This window comes from Mizuhopecten yessoensis, unplaced genomic scaffold (genome assembly GCF_002113885.1).
Source record: "Mizuhopecten yessoensis strain PY_sf001 unplaced genomic scaffold, ASM211388v2 scaffold5141, whole genome shotgun sequence".
In the NCBI taxonomy this organism is placed as follows: Eukaryota; Metazoa; Mollusca; class Bivalvia; order Pectinida; family Pectinidae; genus Mizuhopecten; species Mizuhopecten yessoensis.
In genome coordinates, this window is record NW_018405900.1 from 306,477 (window position 1) to 331,081 (window position 24,605).

At 35.5% G+C, this 24,605-nt stretch overlaps 1 protein-coding gene across 2 annotated transcripts in view; it reads left to right on the forward strand.

Moving 5' to 3' along the window:
- Nucleotides 1-97: 97 nt before the first annotated feature.
- LOC110450236 overlaps nucleotides 98-24,605 on the forward strand; it is a 35,034-nt gene continuing 10,526 nt past the window's right edge. Inside the window, exons 1-24 of one of the 2 annotated variants that reach the window (XM_021497626.1) lie at nucleotides 98-156; nucleotides 1,898-2,161; nucleotides 2,466-2,589; nucleotides 3,401-3,511; nucleotides 4,205-4,303; nucleotides 6,410-6,454; nucleotides 8,248-8,385; nucleotides 8,969-9,001; nucleotides 9,707-9,801; nucleotides 10,709-10,790; nucleotides 12,899-12,988; nucleotides 14,276-14,402; nucleotides 14,977-15,056; nucleotides 16,883-16,987; nucleotides 17,468-17,597; nucleotides 18,235-18,314; nucleotides 18,994-19,236; nucleotides 20,240-20,350; nucleotides 20,906-21,005; nucleotides 21,615-21,735; nucleotides 22,326-22,479; nucleotides 23,006-23,164; nucleotides 23,454-23,629; nucleotides 24,165-24,245. In XM_021497626.1, coding sequence (XP_021353301.1) covers nucleotides 1,989-2,161; nucleotides 2,466-2,589; nucleotides 3,401-3,511; nucleotides 4,205-4,303; nucleotides 6,410-6,454; nucleotides 8,248-8,385; nucleotides 8,969-9,001; nucleotides 9,707-9,801; nucleotides 10,709-10,790; nucleotides 12,899-12,988; nucleotides 14,276-14,402; nucleotides 14,977-15,056; nucleotides 16,883-16,987; nucleotides 17,468-17,597; nucleotides 18,235-18,314; nucleotides 18,994-19,236; nucleotides 20,240-20,350; nucleotides 20,906-21,005; nucleotides 21,615-21,735; nucleotides 22,326-22,479; nucleotides 23,006-23,164; nucleotides 23,454-23,629; nucleotides 24,165-24,245 — 2,657 coding nt within the window. In that variant the 5' untranslated portion in view covers nucleotides 98-156; nucleotides 1,898-1,988. The remainder of the gene's footprint in view (nucleotides 157-1,897; nucleotides 2,162-2,465; nucleotides 2,590-3,400; nucleotides 3,512-4,204; nucleotides 4,304-6,409; nucleotides 6,455-8,247; nucleotides 8,386-8,968; nucleotides 9,002-9,706; nucleotides 9,802-10,708; nucleotides 10,791-12,898; nucleotides 12,989-14,275; nucleotides 14,403-14,976; nucleotides 15,057-16,882; nucleotides 16,988-17,467; nucleotides 17,598-18,234; nucleotides 18,315-18,993; nucleotides 19,237-20,239; nucleotides 20,351-20,905; nucleotides 21,006-21,614; nucleotides 21,736-22,325; nucleotides 22,480-23,005; nucleotides 23,165-23,453; nucleotides 23,630-24,164; nucleotides 24,246-24,605) is intronic. The other variant, XM_021497627.1, reaches the window with a different exon arrangement.

Genomic DNA, 24,605 nt, shown 5'->3' on the forward strand with positions numbered 1-24,605 from the left:
GGGAGAAAACTCTTTTTAATATATCACTCGGAATTTTCTGTTTCATCCATTTAATCAATTCTATGGTTGAGAGAGTTCCGAATAGAATAGTTACTGTTTACAAATGGCGGACTACTGTACTTACGGGTGACGAGAAAAGATGTGGAGCAATATAAGGTAACGTTTTGACTTGCAACGCATCATGCATTGGAACCCATTGATTTACATCTACATTTGCATGGTACGATGCCGAATCAAAGTTAAACTATCCTATATCAATGAGATGAAAGAGTTGAGATTATTTCTGCGTTGTGTCAAATACATGACATTAACGTTAACGACTACTGTACTTACAGTTATAATAATAATATTGTTTATTCAGGTAAAAGATACATGGCAAACATAAAATTACAATACACAAGCAAAGAGAGCACATAATGGTATTTGATGAAAGACTAACCTACAGATATCACAAAAACCATATGACTAAAAATTATATTATTTCAAGTAAAAAGCATATATTCAGCACTAGGTAGTACTAGTAGAATATCACATACATTTTGTAGGTACAGACAGTGAAAAATTATCTTGAACTGGTAATCTGTTACCTTGGATGGCCCGTGAAAGTTTTGAAAAAACGTATTTACAATGGGGTCCTTTGGAAAAATATTAGCAATTAACCAGTCAGGATATATGTACTCACTCTGGATGGTTCTTTTAATGAATACTACAATTATTAAAGGAACTTAAAGTGGTATAGGGTAATTAGATATTATAAAAAGACAAATTCATTTTGATGTTCCGTTTTAGCTATTTCCATCAAGTGATGTTTAACCTGAAGTTTAAACTGATGTTTTTTGTGTAGACATTTGATTGACCTAGGTAAAGAATTCCAGTCTCTGATTCCATTATAGAAAAAAGTGGAGGACAAAGCTCCCCTAATAGATTGTACTAAAAAAATGTGTTCACAAGATCTCGTAAAACGAGTATTGTTATTTCTTATTAAACATTTGTTCATATACTTTGGAAAGCACTGATGATAATATTAAAAACATGATTGAGACGAAGCTGTTTAACTCCATGATTTACCCTTAGCATATTTAACGAGGCAAGTTCCTCAAATGAAATTTGTTTCCTATGCATGGTCCAACTGGAGAATAAATCTTACAAATTTGTTCTGGATAATTTGTAGTTTCTTTTGATATTTTTTGGTTAGGCCGCTGTAACAGGACGAGCAGGCATAATCAAAATGGCATTGTATCAGTGCTGAACACAGTGTTTTTCTGGATTTCATTGATAGACATTTACTTTTTCTATAAAGACATTTTAGATTCTGGTTAAATTTATGAATTGCGTTGAGTACTATACTTTCCCCAGATAGGAATTCATCTAGCTGAACACCAAGATATTTTACTGAGGATTTGGACTCAATTTTAAATCCATTGCAAGTACTTCGAAACCTTCACCTGGTAAGGTTTTGAGTTTTCTTTTGGATACAAAAATTATACTTTCAGTTTTACCTAGATGAATGGAAAGTTTGTTGTCTACAAGCCAATTACCACATGATTCAAGAACTTGAGAGAGTTTTTCTGAAATTACTTTGGGATCCATATGTGAAAAAAGTACAGTACTATCATCAGCATACAATAGCAACTTACAGTCACAATTAAATACTGATTTGCATGCTGTAAACATATGTTAAAAACAAAAGAGGACCCAGCATACTTCCTTGTGGTACTCCACAAGTTACATGTCCTACGTTAGGTGTTACATTGTTTATATGAACAACTTGCTTTCTGTCAGATAAATAGGATTTAAATCATATATAAAAGTTCTTGTAACGTTAAATAGCCTCAGCGCTTATTTGGGACTAAGGATGTGTTGATATAATGTAAATGCCGATCTCATTCTATTTCAGAATACTCACCGTTTAATTTGTTAGACAAACTGGAATAAAAAGTCATAGGGAAAGGATAATAAGCCAGTGTTGTTTACCATAATCAATAATCATGTCGATGAGGACGAAGATAAATGGCTACACGGCCTGGGTAAATCTTCGTCTGATGCCCTATGACCAGCTGCTGAACAATGCTCTGATGGACCTACTGACAGGAACACACATGAAGTTTCTCCTGGAAAGCATCACTGGCAGGGATATCAAACGACTGGAGAGCTTTGATGAGTAAGATTAAATACATTAACCATCCCTTGCCTAGACTGTCTTGCGGTTTAAAGTATTTGTTTGAATGCCAGTGTTCTAGTAAGAAATGCACACAGGTTTAACTCAAGGCATTTGTGAGTAATAACTCTGTGGGTTTGTGTCTTAAAATTTTCCATGAATATTGATTCTTTAACTTCGCGTTTTAAATTTTTTATGATGAAATTGTTGCATCTCTGTAGCTTCCATATTCACACTGAAAGCCAAACTGAATTGAGATGGATACAGTGATCCTTTTCTGTTAACAAGTTTAAATGATGTTTTACAGCCTTTCTCAGCAGCAGAAACAGACAAGGGTGGAGTGGGTGATGCATGAACTGAAGACGTGCCAGGTTTTACCAGATGATGTTGCTATTGACTCCAGGCTGTTTGCTATGAGGAGTGCAGATCATGTATGTCTTAAGTTTGTGTCATAAAGCATCAAGGCTTTCAGTTGGCAAATCAATTGCTGTAGGTTTTACCACAGGGGCATGGATCGCTTTACTTGTAATATTAAAAAATAGGGGTCTCCTATACTAATAAATACATTATTAGTATAGGAGACCCCTATTTTTAATATTACAAGTAAAGCGATCCATGCCCCTGTGATGCCACATATATAATTAGAAATTAGAAAGTTATCCTAACTTCAGTTTGTTGGAATATGTATGTTTAACAATATGTAATGACCATGTTTATTAATTGTAGATTGCACAGCTCTGTTCTTTTCACGTTTTCCCTACAAAATATCATGTTTAGTTATGCTTAAATCATGTTCAAAATAGGTTATTCAGCAGGATAAAATAGATGATATGAATGTTTTATTTTCTAGTTAAGATTCCACATTAAAAGACTATATAGTATGGGGATTTTTTTCATCTAAAATTTAAAAAAGAAATGTTTTTCATCTCTTGAGGTTTTACCAATAGATTGCAATCAGAACACAATGTAATGTAAGATATTCCGCTACGGTAACAGAAATAGTGGATAATTATTCTGTCAGATAAAAGTATATTGTACATCATGTACTAAAGCTAAAAAAATATTTGTTGAACGTTTCTCCTTCTGTATTGTTGAATATGCTCTTCACTGATTAACAGTTTGTAGTGTTATTCTTTCAAGGTTTCAGATAACACTCAGAGGTAATCAACTAGATTCTTATATAATTTAAACAACAAATCAGGAATGAAGTGTAGTTATTGAATTTTTCTTTACGTTGGTAAGGTGTTTGACCTGCTATGGAGACTGATCAGCCATGACATATGGTTTGTGTGGGAGAGGGCGGAATACCTACAACATGTGGACATGGATGTCCTCACACAGATCCCATTTAAGGTAGGAATTAAAGTCCCACCAATTGGTAGGAAGAAAAATAAGGTCTGGTGTTTATAATTCTTTATGGTAAACAGTGCATACTATTAATAAAGTGATATTGTCGATATCAGTGGGAAGTGAGTCGTTGGTGTATGGTCAAGGTGCCATAACCAATAGTCAAGATTATAAATGTCAGATGTAATATCTATTAACAGTAAACATATTACATAACAATATTATGAAGAAATATTGTAGGCATTGACACCAAGTGTCCATTGATACAGGTTAAAGGCCAATGTCTTGGAGTCAAATTCTACGTTCCTTTCCAGCAAAATATTTGATTATAAAAATGTTATAAAGACATGTCTCAAGATAATATAGGCAAATGATATTCCCTCTGTGGGTTATTCTTGTGACCTGTTTTGTCGGTGCAAAACGTCCCTCTGGGATCCCTTGTAATCGCCTGTTAATGATCAAGGGTCATATTGACTTTGTGGTACTGTCTGGTGTTGATATGACATTAAGAAAGTAAATGTGATGTTAAACCTTCAGATTTATATAGAGAAGAGAATCTGTGAAATTGTCATTAAAATGTATTCATCATTGATTAAATGATAACAATTTATGTTGTGTGTTGTAGATACTCTCAATCAACCATAATAATACATTGATAAAAATGTATTACACGAAAAAAAAAAAACTTTCTTTTTCAAGTGGACACCAGAACCACCTCCAAAAAAGAAGAAAAGTAAAAAACCCAAGAAGTCCTTACTATCAGGGTTTGGATCTGGTTCACAGGCAGAAGATGATAGTGTAAGGATACAAAATACAAAAAAGTTTTAAATCTATATTTAAATCATCAACCCCTATATATTTACAGCCTACTGTGAAACGTCATGTAAGAATGAAATAATGACGATTTTTATTGCAGGTTTAGCACAAATTGTAACAAAGCTCTTATGTGTTACCATTATTGGTACCATTAAATACTGATTTTACTGACTGTTCCGCTACTTTAATAACAGGTTTTACTTCATTAAAGTATCTAGCTGTATACATTGCCTGGTACCAGCATGCTGGATGGATTGTGATATTTGAAAGAGGGAAATCCTTACAGCGGAAACCATCTTGGTCATGTAACATCACACAAACTGTGATAAACACTGTCACTATTGGTAATAAGATTAAGAATGAAATCTCTGTAAGTTGCTAACACAGTGACTGTCAAAGTAAAACTTTATCTTTGTCAGATCAAACTTTTATACAACCAGATTACCAGATGGATGTTAGTTCTACAGTAGTTCTTAAATAATATGTGAGAGTCGAGGTTGATGGAACAGGGTGTGACAGTGTTTATGAAGCCTCTGGAAACTCACATCCCGAGGGAGCAGGGTGTGACAGTGTTTATGAAGCCTCTGGAAACCCTCATCCCGAGGGAGCAGGGTGTGACAGTGTTTATGAAGCCTCTGGAAACCCTCATCCGAGGGAGCAGGGTGTGACAGTGTTTATGAAGCCCCTGGAAACTCATCCTGAGGGAGCAGGGTGTGATAGTGTTTCTGAAGCCTCTAGAAACCCTCATCTTGAGGGAGCAGGGTGTGATAGTGTTTCTGAAGCCTCTAGAAACCCTCATCCCAAGGAAGCAGGGTGTGACAGTGTTTCTGAAGCATATGGAAACCCTCATCCCGAGGGAGCAGGGTGTGACAGTGTTTATGAAGCCCCTGGAAACTCTCATCCTGAGGGAGCAGGGTGTGACAGTGTTTCTGAAGCCTCTAGAAACACTCATCCTGAGGGAGCAGGGTGTGATAGTGTTTCTGAAGCCTCTAGAAACCCTCATCTTGAGGGAGCAGGGTGTGATAGTGTTTCTGAAGCCTCTAGAAACCCTCATCCCAAGGAAGCAGGGTGTGACAGTTTTTCTGAAGCATATGGAAACCCTCATCCCGAGGGAGCAGGGTGTGACAGTGTTTATGAAGCCCCTGGAAACTCTCATCCTGAGGGAGCAGGGTGTGATAGTGTTTCTGAAGCCTCTAGAAACCCTCATCTTGAGGGAGCAGGGTGTGATAGTGTTTCTGAAGCCTCTAGAAACCCTCATCCCAAGGAAGCAGGGTGTGACAGTGTTTCTGAAGCATATGGAAACCCTCATCCTGAGGGAGCAGGGTGTGACAGTGTTTATGAAGCCCCTGGAAACTCTCATCCTGAGGGAGCAGGGTGTGACAGTGTTTCTGAAGCCTCTGGAAACCCTCATCCAAAGGGAGCAGGGTGTGACAGTGTTTCTGAAGCCTCTGGAAACCCTCATCCAAAGGGAGCAGGGTGTGACAGTGTTTCTGAAGCCTCTGGAAACCCTCATCCAAAGGGAGCAGGGTGTGACAGTGTTTCTGAAGCCTCTGGAAACCCTCATCCAAAGGGAGCAGGGTGTGACAGTGTTTCTGAACCCTCTGGAAACCCTCATCCAAAGGGAGCAGGGTGTGACAGTGTTTCTGAAGCCTCTGGAAACCCTCATCCCGAGGGAGCAGGGTGTGACAGTGTTTATGAAGCCCCTGGAAACTCTCATCCTGAGGGAGCAGGGTGTGACAGTGTTTCTGAAGCCTCTGGAAACCCTCATCCAAAGGAAGCAGGGTGTGACAGTGTTTATGAAGCCTCTGGAAACTCTCGTTCCAAGGGATCAGGGTGTGACAGTGTTTCTGAAGCCTCTGGAAACCCTCATCCAAAGGGAGCAGGGTTTGACAGTGTTTCTGAACCCTCTGGAAACCCTCGTCCAAAGGGAGCAGGGTGTGACAGTGTTTCTGAAGCCTCTGGAAATCTGCATCCCTTAACCTGCAGACTGATGATCATGTGCATATATATCAAAGTTTAATACTTTGTTGTAACATTTGTGATGACAGGGTATGTTTATTAAAATGTTTCACTTGTGTTGTTCTGTAGGGCACTTTAGACTCAATTGATCTGAGTTCACCATCACCAATAATGGTTTGTTAATAGGTTACACTTCCTTTGTTCTCTGTCACTCTGGGAATATGGAATATTTATGGTCTATAGCTGGTGATCAGTCATCTATTAATCTCTCTAAATGTCAGTTTTCCTCTTAAATGTTTCTTATTCTTTAATATTAAAACCGGATGTTTAGCATCCATACAATTTCTAAATGAGTGGTATATTTTGTACTTCATTTTCTGTTGATCCTATTTAAGAATCTACACCTTTTTTCCTATAGAATCTGATTTCTACTTGGTATGGGGAATATTTTGGTTGTGTTTTAGTTTGAGGGAATTGTTTCTTCTTTGGCCTACTAATAAAGCTATGATCATATTGCTTGTTGACATTAATACATGACAATGGGTATTGGTTTGTGAGTTTGTGTTTTCTGTCCTAACCAACTGTTGACTAGAGAGATGATGTATGTTACCTAACACACTAACTGGATTGGGTCTCCTTTTGTTCACCTTGTTATTAATTTGTTATTTACCTATGATGATGAGCCTCTCTACGGATCAGACATTTCTGGTACATATTAACAATCTTTCAGTGATTAAAAAGTTCCTAATTGTATTTAATTGTGATTTTGATTTGATAGAAAATTTGTTTAGGATCTATTTGACTATTGTAACTTATTATTTTGGTAAATTTGTTAAATTTTAATTTTAAACAGTGTTCACAAATAGGCACGATTAACTTTTTTAAAAAGTGGGTTAAGACATGTTAAGGAAGCTAAGGGCACATTGATCTATTCCAGATTATAACAAAATTTCACTTATAATAGTTTATATTTGATGGTTTCAGATTTATGGGATTTTCATACCTTTCAGGAATTAGTGAACTGTGTGATGTCTTTTGATTAACTGTAGACTAGTAGAAGTGTTGTATGTAACTATTGTCACATGTAAGACAGGATTATAGAAACAATTTGATAACATACGGCAATATCAATAATCAATACACTGTGATACATTAATGTTGTACACTTATCATAGTACTACATCAGTGATGATGTAACTATCACCATACATAAGACACAATTTTAGACCCATTTTATAACATACAGTAAAAGCCCATTGTAATGCCACCTGTTAAACCGCCAAACCCGCACACTGCCATGGATTTACTCAGAACCGATTTCCCCCAACGCGGCCAGAAGGTGGCGGTATAACGAGGTTTTACTGTAACAACAGCAACACTACTACAAGACTTTAGCGACTTGTATTGTATTATTTGTGTGAAGTGTGGTTTTATCAACTTCTATGATAGCTAGGTGTCATTGTTACATAGTATTAAAAGTATAATGGCTGAAGTTATTGCATTAAATTATGAAAATGAATAAAATTGAACTGCATGTCAACTACCATATTTATAATTATATTGTAAGCTGATCAGTAACAAGTATAGATATGGGAGGTCTCGTCTCCATTCTCTTAGAGAAACATGATATTTATCATAGTTCTTGAAATTAAATTTCTTTATAAAAATTCTTCTTTGAAAAACAAATAGTGAGTACATGTATAACGATGATTTAGTACACTATTCAAGTACACTATTCAAGTACACTATTCAAATACACTATTCAAGTACACTATTCAAGTACACTATTCAAGTACACTATTCATGTACACTATTCAAGAAAGATTTGATATCAGTGAGTGTAATCTACTGTCTACTACATAAATGTACTACTGTTCCTTAAAACAATAGCTTTATTAACCTGTCCGTATCATTATGAGCTTCAAATACAACATGTGATATGTATATTTTAATGATTCCTCTTCTAGTCAGATGATATTATGGAGGACTGGGTTAAGTTCCCTAACGCTGAGTGGGTGAAAAACTTCAAGAAGAAGAAAAGGGAAATTGGTAACTACCCTAGTCCTGATGAGTGTATCTTAGAAATGGTCAACTATCAACTCAAGGTATGTACATCCTTTCCCTGGAGGTACTGTGTGTCTTTTAAAAAATACCACATGTCTTTTAAAATGTATCACTTGTCTCGTGAGACAGCAAGTCTTTTAAAAATTAACACCTGTTTGGAGATACATGTATACTGCTGGTCTTTAGGGACCTTTGGAGATATAGCCTTAATGACCAGAAACCACATACATTGTTGTTGTGTATCTTTCAAGGGATGACTTTTCCCCAGGAACTGCATGTCTTCAAGAGATAAACCCTGTTTTCAGGAACAAAATGCTTTGAGTGACATGTATTAGGCATTCTGCCATTCTATGCTAGGGACCCCGTTCTCAAATCATCATGTGGTAGAAATAATTAATTAATTAAAGATTTGCTTCTCCTTCTTATTTTTTCCTTTCCTTTCCACCTATTATGCATAAATGAAATTCTTTTGTTGGAATTGATAGATATGTTCATTTTGGACTTGATTTATAGGAAATTTAAATTGATATATAAACATCATTTACTGATGTATGTCATATTAATTTTGATTAGGTGTACATCAGTAAGTTATTATTTTGACAATTTGGAATTGATTTGTTACAGACAACCAGGGATGGAAGAAATCTGAGTTGCCATGTAAGTTAATTACCTATTTTACTGCTGTATGAAAACTGTACACAGTTTTGTATGTAGGACAAGATTAATCTGGAGTCTCCTCCATTTACATGTAATCATCAGTGTTGTGGGAAACGATATTGTAGACAAAATGTCCAAATGGTGGTAGGGTTTAGTTGTGGTAAGTGTTAACATGATTAAATGTTTACAGTAACAGAAATGTCATAATCATACAGCAATATCTAACACTCTATGGCATTGCCAGATGGCATTCATGTCAGATATGAATGCCATGACCCACATGTTTGAATCGTCATCATTGCATACCATATTCTTTCCTGGAAAATGGCTGTTCTATTCTTTATGCAAGCATACATAATTAAAAATACACTTATTTGTACAGTATTTTGATACTTTAAATTTCTTTGATGTCAAATATCTGTAATGTATAAATGGATATTTCTAGGAGGATAGACAAACTTGGATATCATAGCAATCAAGGTATGCTCTCACCTTATGTGTTGTGTGTGTTTCTATTTATTTTCCTTTTTTGCATGTTTTCTTGTTCGATGAGTTGGTTTAGAAGGGTTTGTGGTATGCCACAGAGACACCAACACAGGTGTATGGATCTGTAAGGAAGAAGCCATATATATTATAATGGAACCAATTTACATTTATTATAGTATATACATACTATGACATTATAGTCCATTTATTATGTTTCAGACCATTGATGACTTTGTTGACAGTAGAGTGCTGTGCGCTCTTGTCAACTCCTTTGTACCAAACACTTTTACCACTGACCTCCTCCTCAATGACAGGTAAATACAAAATGTCATCACACATCAACTGCATTCCCATAAATATCAACTTGCCTTCATTCAATATCTACTGCCTTCCTACTGTCCCATTCAATATCTACTGCCTTCCTACTGTCCCATTCAATGTCTACTGCCTTCCACCCTTCCTATTCCGTATCAAATGCCTTCCTGCTGTCCCATTTAGCATATACTGCCTTCCACCTTTCCCATTTAATATCTACTGCCTTCCACCTTTCCCATTTAATATATACTGCCTTCCACCTTTCCCATTTAATATCTACTGCCTTCCTACTTTCCCATTCAATATCTACTGCCTTCCTACTGTCCCATTCAATATCTACTGCCTTTCTACTGTCCCATTCAATATCTACTGCCTTCCTATTTTCTCAAACAATATCAGCTGGCTTCCTGCTTTCCCATGTAATATCTACTGCCTTCCACCTTTCCCATGTAATATCTACTGCCTTCCACCTGTCCCATTCAATATCTACTGCCTTCCTACTGTCCCAATTAATATCTACTGCCTTCCTACTGTCCCATTTAATATCTACTGCCTTCCATCATTCCAATGTGAATTCAATAGATGAGTTTGTTGTGTAATCCATGTAAAATCACTTTATTTGCCGAGATATTTGTCATTTTAGTTTTGTACATATTATAGATTGTATCTAGTAACTAAAAACCATTTGCACAAACAAAAATTATGCACTTACAAATTTTAACAATTATACTATGTAACTTGCATGAATAATTACAAATCACTCACATAATATTGTAAACCGCTTACTTTTCAAGCATTGTCTATATTTATTTATTGTACACTATCGTATACTGTTTGATGTTTGGCTGTTGTATTCAGCATGTGTCACTATTACATGTTGTAGCACCGTGTTTATGTATTCCCCAGATGGACGATAAACCTTGCACTGCGTACAGCAGAAAAAATGTTTTATGCAGAGACACCGTTTGACTCGGAGGACTTAGTTGAGGTATAAAAATAGTGATCAGTATGTTTTTTAATTGAGAGAAAATCAATGGAGAAGATGTGAATGAATTTTGAAATTGTTTGCACCAAAAAGGACAGAGTTAAATGTAGAGTTAACTCCTTTTCTTATTTTCAATGACGTATAAAATATGACCATATTTGTCGTCCCTTTTTTATTGATGATTCACAAAAGTGTTGGAATAAGATCACTTATAAAATCTTTTATTGATGTGTAGCATCACAATTTAAACCAGAATATATTTTTGAGCCACCAAAATGTTTCCCAACTGGCAATATATAACGCCCAGATTTATGACACTATACGTGGTTGTATTTCAACATTTACATTATATTTTACCGTTAACAGCTTTACAAATCCCTAGTAATGAGACCTTGGTAGCTCCAAGACTTTCATTTGAGTCATTACAATTGTGAGGTCATAATGTTTGTTATTGCTACCTGGAAGTTGATAATGGCTGTTCTATTTATTGAAATACTAGCTATCTCAGATTTGAACAGCAAATACAACAGTTTAGGCCAGACAGTTTTCAAACTTTACAAAAACAATGAATAAATTGAAGCCTGACATTACCAGTACCTGACATTACCAGTACCTGACTTACCAGTACCTGACTTACCAGTACCTGACATTACCAGTACCTGACATTACCAGTACCTGACATTACCAGTACCTGACTTACCAGTACATGACATTACCAGTACCTGACATTACCAGTACCTGACTTACCAGTACCTGACATTACCAGTACCTGACATTACCAGTACCTGACTTAAGGACATCCTTTTTGAGTAGTCACCTAATTTTATGGCCCATAATAACTGGTTTCCTGACACACTTTCTTATTTAACAGTTCAACTTTTCTTGATGTCAGTTAAGTCAGAATTCAATATCTGAGTGGAATTGCAGATAATCATAAAATGGAAGCTGAGATAAAGCCATGGGCTGTTTCCAATAGAGGACCATTCTCATAGATCTGTGTATGTAAGAGACAGATAACAGATTACTGTGTAGTACCAGGGCAAGTCCTGTCAGTCGTTTGCTTGGTTCTTGAAAAAGCGTTTCTGGTCATAATCTTACCGCTATATAAACAATGTACCATCTACACATGTTGATTTTTTCATATTTGTGTGTGAACACTTCATTTATATTATATATATATATCAATAATTACACTAAAGTTACAACAAATTGTATACTTACATTGTATATCAATTATTGCACTACAGTTACCACAAATTGTATACTTACATTGTATATCAATTATTGCACTACAGTTACCACAAATTGTATATTTACATTACATATCAATTATTGCACTACAGTTACCACAAATTGTATACTTACATTGTATATCAATTATTGCACTACAGTTACAACAAATTGTATACTTGAATTGTATATCAATGATTACACTACAGTTACCAAAAATCGTAGAATTACATTGTATATCAATGATTACACTACAGTTACCACAAATTGTATACTTACATTGTATATCAATTATTGCACTACAGTTACAACAAATTGTATACTTGCATTGTATATCAATGATTACACTACAGTTACCATAAATCGTAGAATTACATTGTATAATTACATTGTATATTAATGATTTCACTACAGTTACCATCAATTGTATAATTACATTGTATATCAATGATTACACTAGTTACCACAAATCGTATAATTACATTGTATATCAATGATTACACTACAGTTACCATAAATCGTAGAATTACATTGCATATCAATGATTACACTATGATTATGTGTAATATATTACAACTTAGTATTGTATACATGCTCGAACAAAACCTAGAATTCTCCTTAGGTTTAATTGTTAATTATGTCATAACATGTAATTGTTCTGTTGATTATAAATTTTGATTAGCTTGAACAAATAACTTGTTATGTGTGTGAGAATTTTCTAATTGACCAATCACTATGAAAGTTTGATAATTTTACTGCTTGTCCATACAGATTAAAGTTTGGTACAGTCCTATATTATTTGATTCACTTGTAATTTACAAAGTCAAGTTTTTGCCTTTACAAGCTTTGATTATATTTACATATGATGGTAATATTTCCAGGCTGATCCAACAGCAGTGTGTTCCTATTTCTGTTTCTTCCTGATGATGGCATACAAATATCGCCAGTGTAAGGGGGCAGTTAATCGGGTGGTAAGTGTTCATAGTTTGTTATAGACTTTGTTTTACAATCTCATGTAGCAAAAAGTAATTCATACTAAAAGAGATAATTGATAAGGGTGACAAACTGATAGGAATGACAACTGAAATAAGGGAGACAACTGATAAGGGAGATAACTGATAGGGGTGACAAACTGATAGTGAAATCTGAAATAGGGGAAACAACTGATAGGGGTGACAAACTGAAATAGGGGAGATAATTGATAAGGGTGACTAACTTATAGGTGTGACAACTGAAATAAGGGAGACAACTGATAAGGGAGATAATTGATAGGGGTGACAAACTGAAATAGGGGAGATAATTGATAAGGGTGACTAACTTATAGGAATGACAACTGAAATAAGGGAGACAACTGATAAGGGAGATAATTGATAGGGGTGACAAACTGAAAGGAGTGAAAACTGAAATAGGGGAAACAACTGATAGGAGTGACAAACTGATAGGAGGAGATAGAGGAGATAATTGTAATAGAGGAGATAATTGATAGGGGTGACAAACTGATAGGAGTGAAAACTGAAATAGGGGAAACAACTGATAGGAGTGACAAACTGATAGGAGGAGATAGAGGAGATAATTGTAATAGAGGAGATAATTGATAGGGGTGACAAACTGATAGGAGTGAAAACTGAAATAGGGGAAACAACTGATAGGAGTGACAAACTGATAGGAGTGACAACTGTAATAGAGGAGATAATTGATAGGGGTGACAAATTGATAGGAGTGACAACTGTAATAGAGGAGATAATTGATAGGGGTGACAAACTGATAGGAGTGACAACTGTAATAGGGGAAACAACTGATAAGGGTGACAAACTGAAATAGGGGAAACAACTGATAGGAGTGACAAACTGATAGGAGTGAAAACTGAAATAGAGGAGATAATTGATAGGGGTGACAAACTGAAATAGGGGAGATAATTGATAAGGGTGACTAACTTATAGGAATGACAACTGAAATAAGGGAGACAACTGATAAGGGAGATAATTGATAGGGGTGACAAACTGATACGAGTGAAAACTGAAATAGGAGAAACAACTGATAGGAGTGACAACTGAAATAGGGGAAACAACTGATAGGAGTGACAACTGAAATAGGGGAAACAACTGATAGTGGTGACAAACTGATAGGAGTGACAACTGTAATGGGGGAAACAACTGATAAGGGTGACAACCTCATAGGAATGACAACTGATAAGGGAGATAATTGATAATGGAGGGGCTTGTTACATATTAACTGATGAGTGTTCCTATTTCCTCCAGGATTACATCAGCATGTTGATCAGGGAATGTAACCATGAGATTAGTAAGTTCCCCGCAATAGTGTCAAACATGCAGGAACTGCAGCGACGTAAGGAGGTGAAGAATGAGATAGAACAACACAAGAAAGGTAAAGTCTGGTACTTTGTCATTGGGAGAACAACACAGATAGCAAAACAAAAACAGAGACAAATATTGAACAGACTTTCCTTACAGTTGGATAGATAGCATGGCAGTTATAAAAGATCTGTTGGCCAAGGGACTGAACAGTGTATAACTTTGGGCAGAGGGCTCAATCCAACAGTGAAATATATAAAGAATATCATACTGAATTTTGACTTTCTCAATTTATATTTATTCATTTATTTTTTAAATTGAAATTAGTTGTTTCCTCACAACATTTATCTTTTCAACTATAAAACATGTTTGGTTCTAATTTACTTTTGTGTGTGTGTGATGTTCCTTTCATTACTAGGATGCAGGTGATATTGACATTTACTGGGGTACATCTCCTTGTCCATCTTCGCTAGCCAAGTGTTTGCTTCGTATACACTCCACTTACAGGGTAAGTGGAGTGTATACGAAGAGAACACTTGGCTAGCGAAGATGCTCCTTGTCTTGAACTTCCTAATTCATGTAATCTCTAATTTTGTCATAAAGCAAAATATTTACATTACCAAATCTGCATTATGTCTTTCTAACAGCCCTGGAGAAGTTCAATGGCAGATTTGATATCCCCTACTGTAAGAAATGGATGAATCATGTAGAATACGTACAGAATGAGGTAGGTTTAGCATCAATATGTAATAATAATAATAATAATAATGCTTTAATTATTTACGGCAATAATATATACAGAGTAATAGCATAAAATATGAATATAAATTCAGGTATAATCAAAGGCAACATTGCATAGATTTAAAATACAATTCTAGCATAATTACAGCCAAACGTGTTGCTGTAAAATGTATAGTAAATTAATTGTACATGGCCACAATGTAATTATATTATCAATACTTAGTAATTTACAGACAACATTGCACAGATTGTAATCTTTCTAGTACAGGAACTTCAAGATAACATGGAGGATACAGCAATATGGTCATAATATAAATATGGCTCAAACTAGAATTCAAAGGTGAAGAAAGTGCTTAAAACATTTTGTCTTGAAAGACTGTAGACTGTCAGAATTTTTAATTTGTAAAGGCAATCCATTCCATACATGAATACCAGACATTTGAAAGCTTTTCTTATATAGTTCTATCTTAGGTTTGGGTTGGATCAGTTCTCTATCTGTTGTAGAACGTAAAGTATAGTTAGATGGAGGTTGGACAAATAAATTCTTGAGGTATTTAGGTGTTAATCCATTAATTGATTTATACATCAGTACAGCTTTGTGATAATTCACCCTTTTATTAATTATAAAAAGTATTGTACAGAATGAGGTAGGTTTAGCATCAATATGTACAGAATAAGGTAGGTTTAGTGTCGATGCATACAGAATGAGATAGGTTTAGCATCAATATGTACAGAATAAGGTAGGTTTAGTGTCTGGAGTGGGACACAAGAAAATGAGGTAGGCATTGCTTCCAACTTTTGAGCAAAGAGTCATTTCACCTATATCTACATTTCCATGCAGGCTCTAAATAATCCTTAATAAGATGTCGGTACAAAACAATAGCCAAAAGAACTATTACACGTGAATTATGTTTTCCAATCAGAACATATACTTCTGTCATGCTCATAAAATGTATTTAAATTGGTAACAATTTTATCATAATATTATGATGTCAAATTTAGATTTATTGTGAATTTCCTGAATGATCCCCAATTGATGTTTTTCATCTAATGGAAATGGTAACCACAGGAAACTTGAATCTATTCCCCAACAATTACTGTTCCACCATTTGGTAAAATTAAACGAAATCACAAAGAAGAAAAAAAGAAAACATAATTTTACTTGAGGTAAATATCTTCCTGAAGTGTAAATGAATGCTGGTAGTGGGGTGTGGTCTATCTGGTAGTAGGATGTGGTCTATCTGGTAGTGGGGTGTGGTCTATCTGGTAGTGGGATGTGGTCTATCTGGTATTGGAGTGTGGTCTATCTAGTAGTGGAGTGTGGTCTATCTGGTAGTGGGATGTGGTCTATCTGGTAGTGGGGTGTGGTCTAGCTGGCAGTGGGGTGTGGTCTATCTGGTAGTAGGATGTGGTCTATCTGGTAGTGGGGGGTGGTCTATCTGGTAGTGGGATGTGGTATATCTGGTAGTGGGATGTGGTCTATCTGGCAGTGGGGTGTGGTCTATCTGGTAGTGGGATGTGGTATATCTGGTAGTGGGATGTTGTCTATCTGGTAGTGGGTGTGGTCTATCTGGCAGTGGGGTGTGGTCTATCTGGTAGGGGGATGTGGTCTATCTGGTAGTGGGATGTTGTCTATCTGGAAGTGGGGTGTGGTCTATCTGGTGTATGTCAGAAAACAAATACTGTTCTTATGTAACTTAATTCTGTCTGTCGGGTGAGAAGACAAATCGTTTAGTTATGTAAGTGATATGGTGATCTTTTTTGTGTAGATAAAAAAAACACATTGTTTATGTAACTGAACTTTATGTGTAGGTGAGAAGACAAATCCGGGAGAAGATGAAGAGTCGGTTTGACATGATTACAGCCCCGAGGAACATTACAGTGAATGACATATGTCTGTCGTGTGTTATCAACCTGGTCAGTATGACAACTTGAGATAAAAATAGTACTGTTTATATGATATGATTAATAAGTAACAATTTGTAACAATTAATAAGTAATATGAAAAATATATATATATTAGATATTTCTCCCTTGTTTTTGATATGAACATCAAATGACAAATGTTTTGGTAGCCGCCTATTTTGTGATTGAACATAAAACAAAAACAATATTGGTTGAACGCAGCTCTCAATGAGTAGTATTGATTCCCACTTGATTTGGGTTCCAACAAGACAAAGCTTTTGGTTGTCCTATGGTTTACGGGGTGATCAAGGCAAATGTTGGAAAGTATGTGTTGACAATAAAATTGTAATGTAACAGATAACCTATTGAAATATATCTGTTTCCTCATTATAACATTGCTTTTTTATGCTAATTAATGTTCTTTAGATTTGTCAGCCACCTAAAAATTTGTTGGTTTGTAAAATTCTGAAAAGTATGGTTTTGATTTGTCAGACGCTGACGAATGGCTCTGGGTTTTACTTAGCAAGCAATAAGGAAGTTTTGGGTGATGGAAGGAAAGTTGTTCTGAGAGCAAAAGAAACTGGGGACTTCATTGACGACTTCAGCTCTGGACGGTCCCGAGGTAACTTTAATAGTACTCTATCCATATGTCTTGATAATAGCTCTTCAATTATTATTGCTTTTGTATCTTACACAGAAAGCTTTGTGACGTATCTTTAATATACAATGAAACCTCATTATTGTGCTGAAAATAGAATAAAACATTAATGTAAAACGGCATATTATCACCTGATAATTATTTTGCAATTTCATTCACAAAATACGTTTTGTTTTATCAACACTGAAAATTAAATATATGTGATGTCACCAGACAATACATGTATCATATTTTGGAAATTTTACCAGAAAAAGTGAAATGCACATAAGAAGTGTAAATAACCTCAACACTTAATATGATGTTTACTGTATTATTTGCATGTCAGGTGAAGAAAATACAATTTTCATAATTTCAATCATGATTGTATTTCTTAAAATATATACATATTCATTGTAATTTATGAGGAAATTTGATAACAAAGTACAGGAGATTCTAACCTGTTATCACAATGTCAGGTCTTTTTATCCTCTTTTCAAATGAAATGAAATATCTTTCAGTTATCATTATAACACAATAAAGCACTTTTTTTAAACGATACCAAGTTTTCTATTTTGTTACCTCACTGGCATTGAGTTGCTGATAACAATATTATACATTCAAGGTCCAACTGTCAGAGATATTTTAAAGGTGGCAGATGCTGGTGTAGTGGAGATCTACCCCGATAACTATCCGCAAATTGAGGTACAGTATCACTAGCCATACCTGGGTATATGTAATGTTAGTAATTTAAAGGTAAATCACATTTGAAATCATGGTAATTGTTGTAAATATCATTGTGCACTTTCTGTCATCATCCACTGTCCTTAAACAATTAAACATTTTCGTAAAATTAAGCAAAAATCAAGGTTGCCACCCTGGCCTATGATATTTTGACTCCTCAAGAATAGCTGCCATGGATGACTTCAAACTCAACTGAACTGAAACAATTGACTCCAAACTTGGTAAAAATGTTCCGTGCTTAGTCCTGACCTGCTAGTCTCGTTACTTATCATGCTGATCTGCAAATCTAAAATGACTGCTATTACCTCTTATTGCCTATGACGCTTTTACTTCGTCTCAAGATCTGCTGAAAGAGCTGACTCCATGCTGGGTACAGATGTTCTCTGTAAGGTCACCATAAAGTGTTTTAACTTTTTGTGTGTATTTGAAAATCCAAGATGGCCACCCTTTTCATTGATTGTACAAGACATAAATCACATGACAAGAAGTGGGTTACAGGAAGCAACTGGCAAAAAATGATTCCATCTGAAAGCGTTGCACTAGTAGACCAACTGTTTTGGTAATACCAAGTTGGTTTACCAGTCATCAACAGTGCAAGTACACACACTTTTCACAATCTTGTCGATTCATTGTGTTACAGATTTTTGTTGAGGCACAGAGTCGGAACAAGCTCCTCAAGGCAGGCACTGTATTCCTGTACCAGGTCTTCCCCGGCAACACCACAACCTGGCAGAGGCTTTTCATCAAGTCAGCTCGTGAGAATGAGTTTGAGACTGTCCAAAAGATGATTGTGTTCTTCCACAGTAATCCATCCTTCATAAATTCTAAGGAACCGAAGACTGGAAATACTGCCCTTCACTGGGCATGTAGGAATGGTCTGTTTGTAAGTAGTAGTTGTTATATCTATCCTCCACAAATATCTACTGTTATATGACTCAAACTCTACAAATGTTTACTGTTATAAGACTCACCCTCCACGGATAAGTTTTCATTACCGATTTCTATTAGTCCCCAGCCTGTACTACCAGAGGTAACTGAAGGTATCATGCCTTCCATTCTTAGGTCACTCACTTTGTCTGGAATATAAAAAAAATGCCCCTTCGAATGGCGGCTGTTAAGTACTCACTGAAATATAAAAAATGCCAACATTTGTATGTTACCGGACAATACCAGTTATTACCCCTTGTAATGGCGACTGTTAAGAACTGGAATTGTGTCTTGTGCCCATCTATATAAAGAGTTACAGCACTTTGTTCTACATCAGTTTTTCTGGAGCATACCTCATGTACTACTTTTTATAACAGAGTATCACATTCTGTAATCAGGTTTTGTGTCTCGCTATATACAGAGTTATGGCCCTTGTTCATTTTATACCAGAATTTGTCTGGAGGAGGTGATTATAGATTGTTCTCAATACTTTGCTCTGTTTGTGTTCGTACTTTTGCCTTTTACCAGTAACAATGAAACTATTACTTATACAAAAGTTATATTACTATGATTGTTTTATAGCTTTTATGGAAATTACTTGTGTAGATATTGATTCACCATTGCTACAGTCAAAGTTCCACATCATTGTACAGGATCTGTAACATAACAACACATCCTGACATGTTGTCTCCTGATCATCAGACTGTTTAGGAAGTTACCCCACATCCTGACATGTTGTCTCCTGATCATCAGACTGTTTAGGACGTTTCCCCAAATCCTGACATGTTGTCTCCTGATCATCAGACTGTTTAGGACGTTACCTCACATCCTGACATGTTGTCTTCTGATCATCAGACTGTTTAGGACGTTACAGCTAGCTGAGGTTCATCATTAACAGGTTTTACAGTATATAGATATTAGATATGACTTTCTAACCAAACGTTTTATTTCTGACACAGGACATGGTGTGTCTTCTGTTGGAGAATGGTGCCAATGTTGACTCGAGAAATTCCAACAAGAGTACTCCATTGTTTGCCGCTATAGAGGGACTGCACAGGAGGATTTGTCACGTGAGTGGATGTGATGACCCAGATATTTGCTTGTTTCATGAGATTAACAAGCCGTTAATGAAAGTTTTTTGTAGGAACTGATCTTATTGTGGTAGCATATTCAGTAGTTTGGTTTTGTTGTAATGAATGACTACTCATGAGGTTAAGTTATAGATTTGAATTTTTTGAAAATATTTGAGATAAAAAAAATGAATATTTAAAATTTAAGTCCTTAAGCTGTTGTTTTTATCATTGACAACAGAACAATTTTTAATAATACATATCATTATAACCAAACCTGTTTTATCAAGTATAGCTAAAAGTTGCGTCCTTTACTACTAATTTCAAAATACAATGTAATAGATTTGTATCTGAGACTGCAATTAAATTATTTTTTGTCTGTAATGTTTTATAAAATGACAAAGCATTCAAGGCAAAACATTGAAATATTTTATTATTAGAGCTACTTAGTATGAAGTGGAAAAAATGAGGATGAATACTGGTTGTTTGAATATCTTTTCCAGTTTTGATCTGATGATGACTGCCATTTGTAACTCTTCGTGTTTAATTCCACAGTTGCTGATTGAATGGGGTTGTGATGTCCATTGTAAGAATGTGAAAAACCTGACTCCATTTGAGATGATAAAAAATGACGACTTCAAACACTTCCTAATAGGTACATCATTATTGTCTATTGACATATATTATTGTTTATTGACATATATTATTGTTTATTGACATATATTATTGTCTATTGACATATATTATTGTCTATTGACATATATTATTGTTTGCTAAAAAAAAAGGTAGCTGTTATGTGTTTCAATCAGTCTACATTCTAAATATAGGGAACAAAAGATTTTAAAAGGTTTTATTTGGGAGATAATTTCATCGTTCTCTGTATGAATTTAAATGCTGACAATTTATTGGTAACCCATTCACCCCTATACAACTTTAGTAAACTCTACCATGCATTGATCTGGATGATTCCATTATGGTCCACAGTGTTAAAAAGGGTTAATCAACTGTAAAATTAAAAAGTATTCCAATCATGCAATGTACTAAGACTTTCTATTCACTCATCATATACTTAGATTGTGGGCTAATTCATAACCTTAAATAGTTGTAGAGAGTGTTACGTCAGTCACAATAAAACACTAGTATTTTTATATATGTTGTATATGATACATATTTGCATGTTCATATATGGTTGACAAAAATTTAATCTTTCAATTGTTATATTACTTTTCATTAGTACAGAGTGATGTCTTTTTCATTGTTACAGAGTTGTATGGACACTATTCTGAAATTGTGCCCAAGATCATGGAAGGTGACATGGCGCTCTTAGATGAAGTCATACATAAACACTCCACCCATCAGAAGCAGTTCTGTAGCCTCCGGAGCAGGTGGGTGGTTAACTCCTCAACAGTCAAACGATTCATAGCAGAGAAACTCAGGTGCTGCTAATCTGTACAGCTGTAAAAGAAGGATCAGACATTCATACACTTATAAAATCTTATAGATATAAAAAGGGTTTCTGTTAACTCCCATAGGGTTGTATACGTATAGGACTTCCTTAAATGGATTATGACTCTCCAAATGATGGAGGCTTGCCAATAAAGTGGTCAGAATGCAAGATTTATGCTTGATTTTACCCTCAACTTTTATGTCTGGCAAAAACACGGATAAATTTGCATTACTCCAGGAGTTTTATTCATTCTTAGCCAAGAGTCTTAATATATGTATGTATGTATGTCTGCTGTAATATTGCACTTCACATAGGCCATAATCAACAAATGATAATGCTTAGATCTCATCATTCAAAAATCATTTTTTTGTATCTCATTTCTTAAGGTTTCTTATGATGCAAATATCTACCTATTATCAGTAAGAAATAGAGATTATATAAACCTGTAAATACCTTAACATGATCTCTTGGAGAAAGTTTAGTAGATTTCCTTCAGTGTTACTAAGACTAGATCTATTGGATCACCAGGTGTATCAATGGGAGTACCCTGCTACACACGGCAGCCTACTACGGCAACGTGGCAGCCATCAGAGAGCTTATGCAGCTGCGAGTAGATGTAAATATCCGTGACTACAAGGGTGCCACTGCCCTCCACCGCGCCCGCAACAAAGAGGTGTTGGAGGTAGGTGACAGGTTTTGAGAGGTCATCAACTGGGACAGAATGTAATGTAATCAGTATTGTGTTATTTAGATTTCAATCTTAATATCAAAGGTATTGAGAAATAAATAATTCATTAAGAGAATTGATTTTTTATGTTTGTCATTTTACAATCCCCAGTAGAACCAATATTGAACAAATGTTAAAACAATGTCTCGACAAACTGTAAATCACCGATGGTTTTCAGCAACCTTGGTGCCTTTTTCAGGCCATAGTGAGATCGCTAAGGGACTTAAAACTTATCTGGACATTCAGTCATGTGACCTAGGGATTATCTCCCTGTAGAAGTATCACAGTAGAACAAATATTCCATTATCTCTCAGTAAAATGTCAGAATCAACCAAGCAAGCGACATTGCATCTAATGACATCAATATGCATTAGAAGTGAATGTTGAGAGATGTATGACTTCACAAAGTCATTAAATGTTTATTGATAAAAAAAAGTACAAGATAAAATTAAATGGAAATCAATGACTTGTGGTCTGCCAGGTGTTGCTGGAGTCTGGAGCCAGTGTAGACGCTGAGGATGGAGAGGCTAACACTCCACTCCATGTCAAGTGTTACGGAGAGACAAATGCCCCATCAGAAATACCATCCATAGAAGTGCTACTTGCCAGGAATGCCAACCTTGCCAGAAGGAATATGCGGGTAAAACAAAAATACTGCTGTTGGTTCTCACATTAGGGAAATTCTAACTAAATAAGTATCATTCTATCTATTGTAAATAACATAGGAAATATACTGCAGTGGTCAATTACAATATAAAAGTACAAAATTTACTTCCTAATATACTTCAGGTAGTTAATATTTCAAAAGGTCTAAGAAAATTCTATCAAAGCATTCTCTTAATTTACTGTCATATACTTGAACAACTGATGTAAAGTTTTGTAGATAATTACCATTCTGTGGTATAGAGACCTGGATATGTGTATTTCAGGGTCTTCTCCCCATACACTGCTGTGCCATGCAGGGCCGTGTGGACGTGATTCGTCTGATGGTACGGGCAGACACAGAGAACAACATCTCGAAGGCTATCTCTGGAGAGGATGACAAGAAGCCCCCTAGTCTATTACATTTGGCCATCGCTAATGACTTCATAGAATGTGCCAAATGGTAGGTCTGTCTTGTGTAACAGTTTTTAGACCACCCATTCAAAGAATGTAGTCACTACAGAGGAAGGCAGCAGTGTTGGTGTTTGGACGTTAATGTTTTGGTGTTGAAACTCATTAATACACCTTTACTAAGTAACCTTGAGTATTTATACGAAGATACTGATACTCGGTATGGAGGTCCCCAAAGGGTTCAGTATTGATGCAGTGTTGTACTGACATTACATAAATCGAAAACGCTTATAAGTGACGTCAGAGTGTTCTATAAATATCTCACGTGAGCCCTTGGTGTTTATTTGGTTGGTAAGAACACCCACCAATATTCTTCTTTTGATACAACCATAAACTAATGGTTTGGTGATCCATTTTGGGTACTACAAATGTATCACCTTGCATAAAATTAACAAAATTGGTCAAATTAAAACTAGAATATAATAGCAATAAATCACTCATAGCATCATACAGTAATCTGCCAGAATATTACGTACCAATCTAATGCCTGTATAAAGTTGTTGTTGTCATTGTTTACTTGTCCTCAGGTTGTCTACCAACGGCTTCTACTTCAAGAAACGGGAACAGGACGTCCTCCTCCGACGGATAATGACGGAACAAGTCACCCTGTAAGTGGGTCTCAAAAACTGAATTCATAGAGTGAATCTTGTTTCTCTCCATTATTCCGAAAAAATTTGTACCACAGAAGTCGCTTTAAAAAGAGATTATTTAGATTGAACTAACATATAATATATTTATAAATATCCTTAGACATACACTTAAAAGAGTTTAATGCAAATTAATGTAATCTACTGCCATATATAATTATAACAAATAGGAATAGCCACATATTATTATTTTATCACTATTTAGATTAAATCACTTTGAAGGAATACTGGTGTTTTTTGTTCCATTACTTGTCATTCGTTTAGAAAGCTATTTTTCGACGGGGACGTATTATGTTATCACGTGAGCGGGCGGGCGGGCGG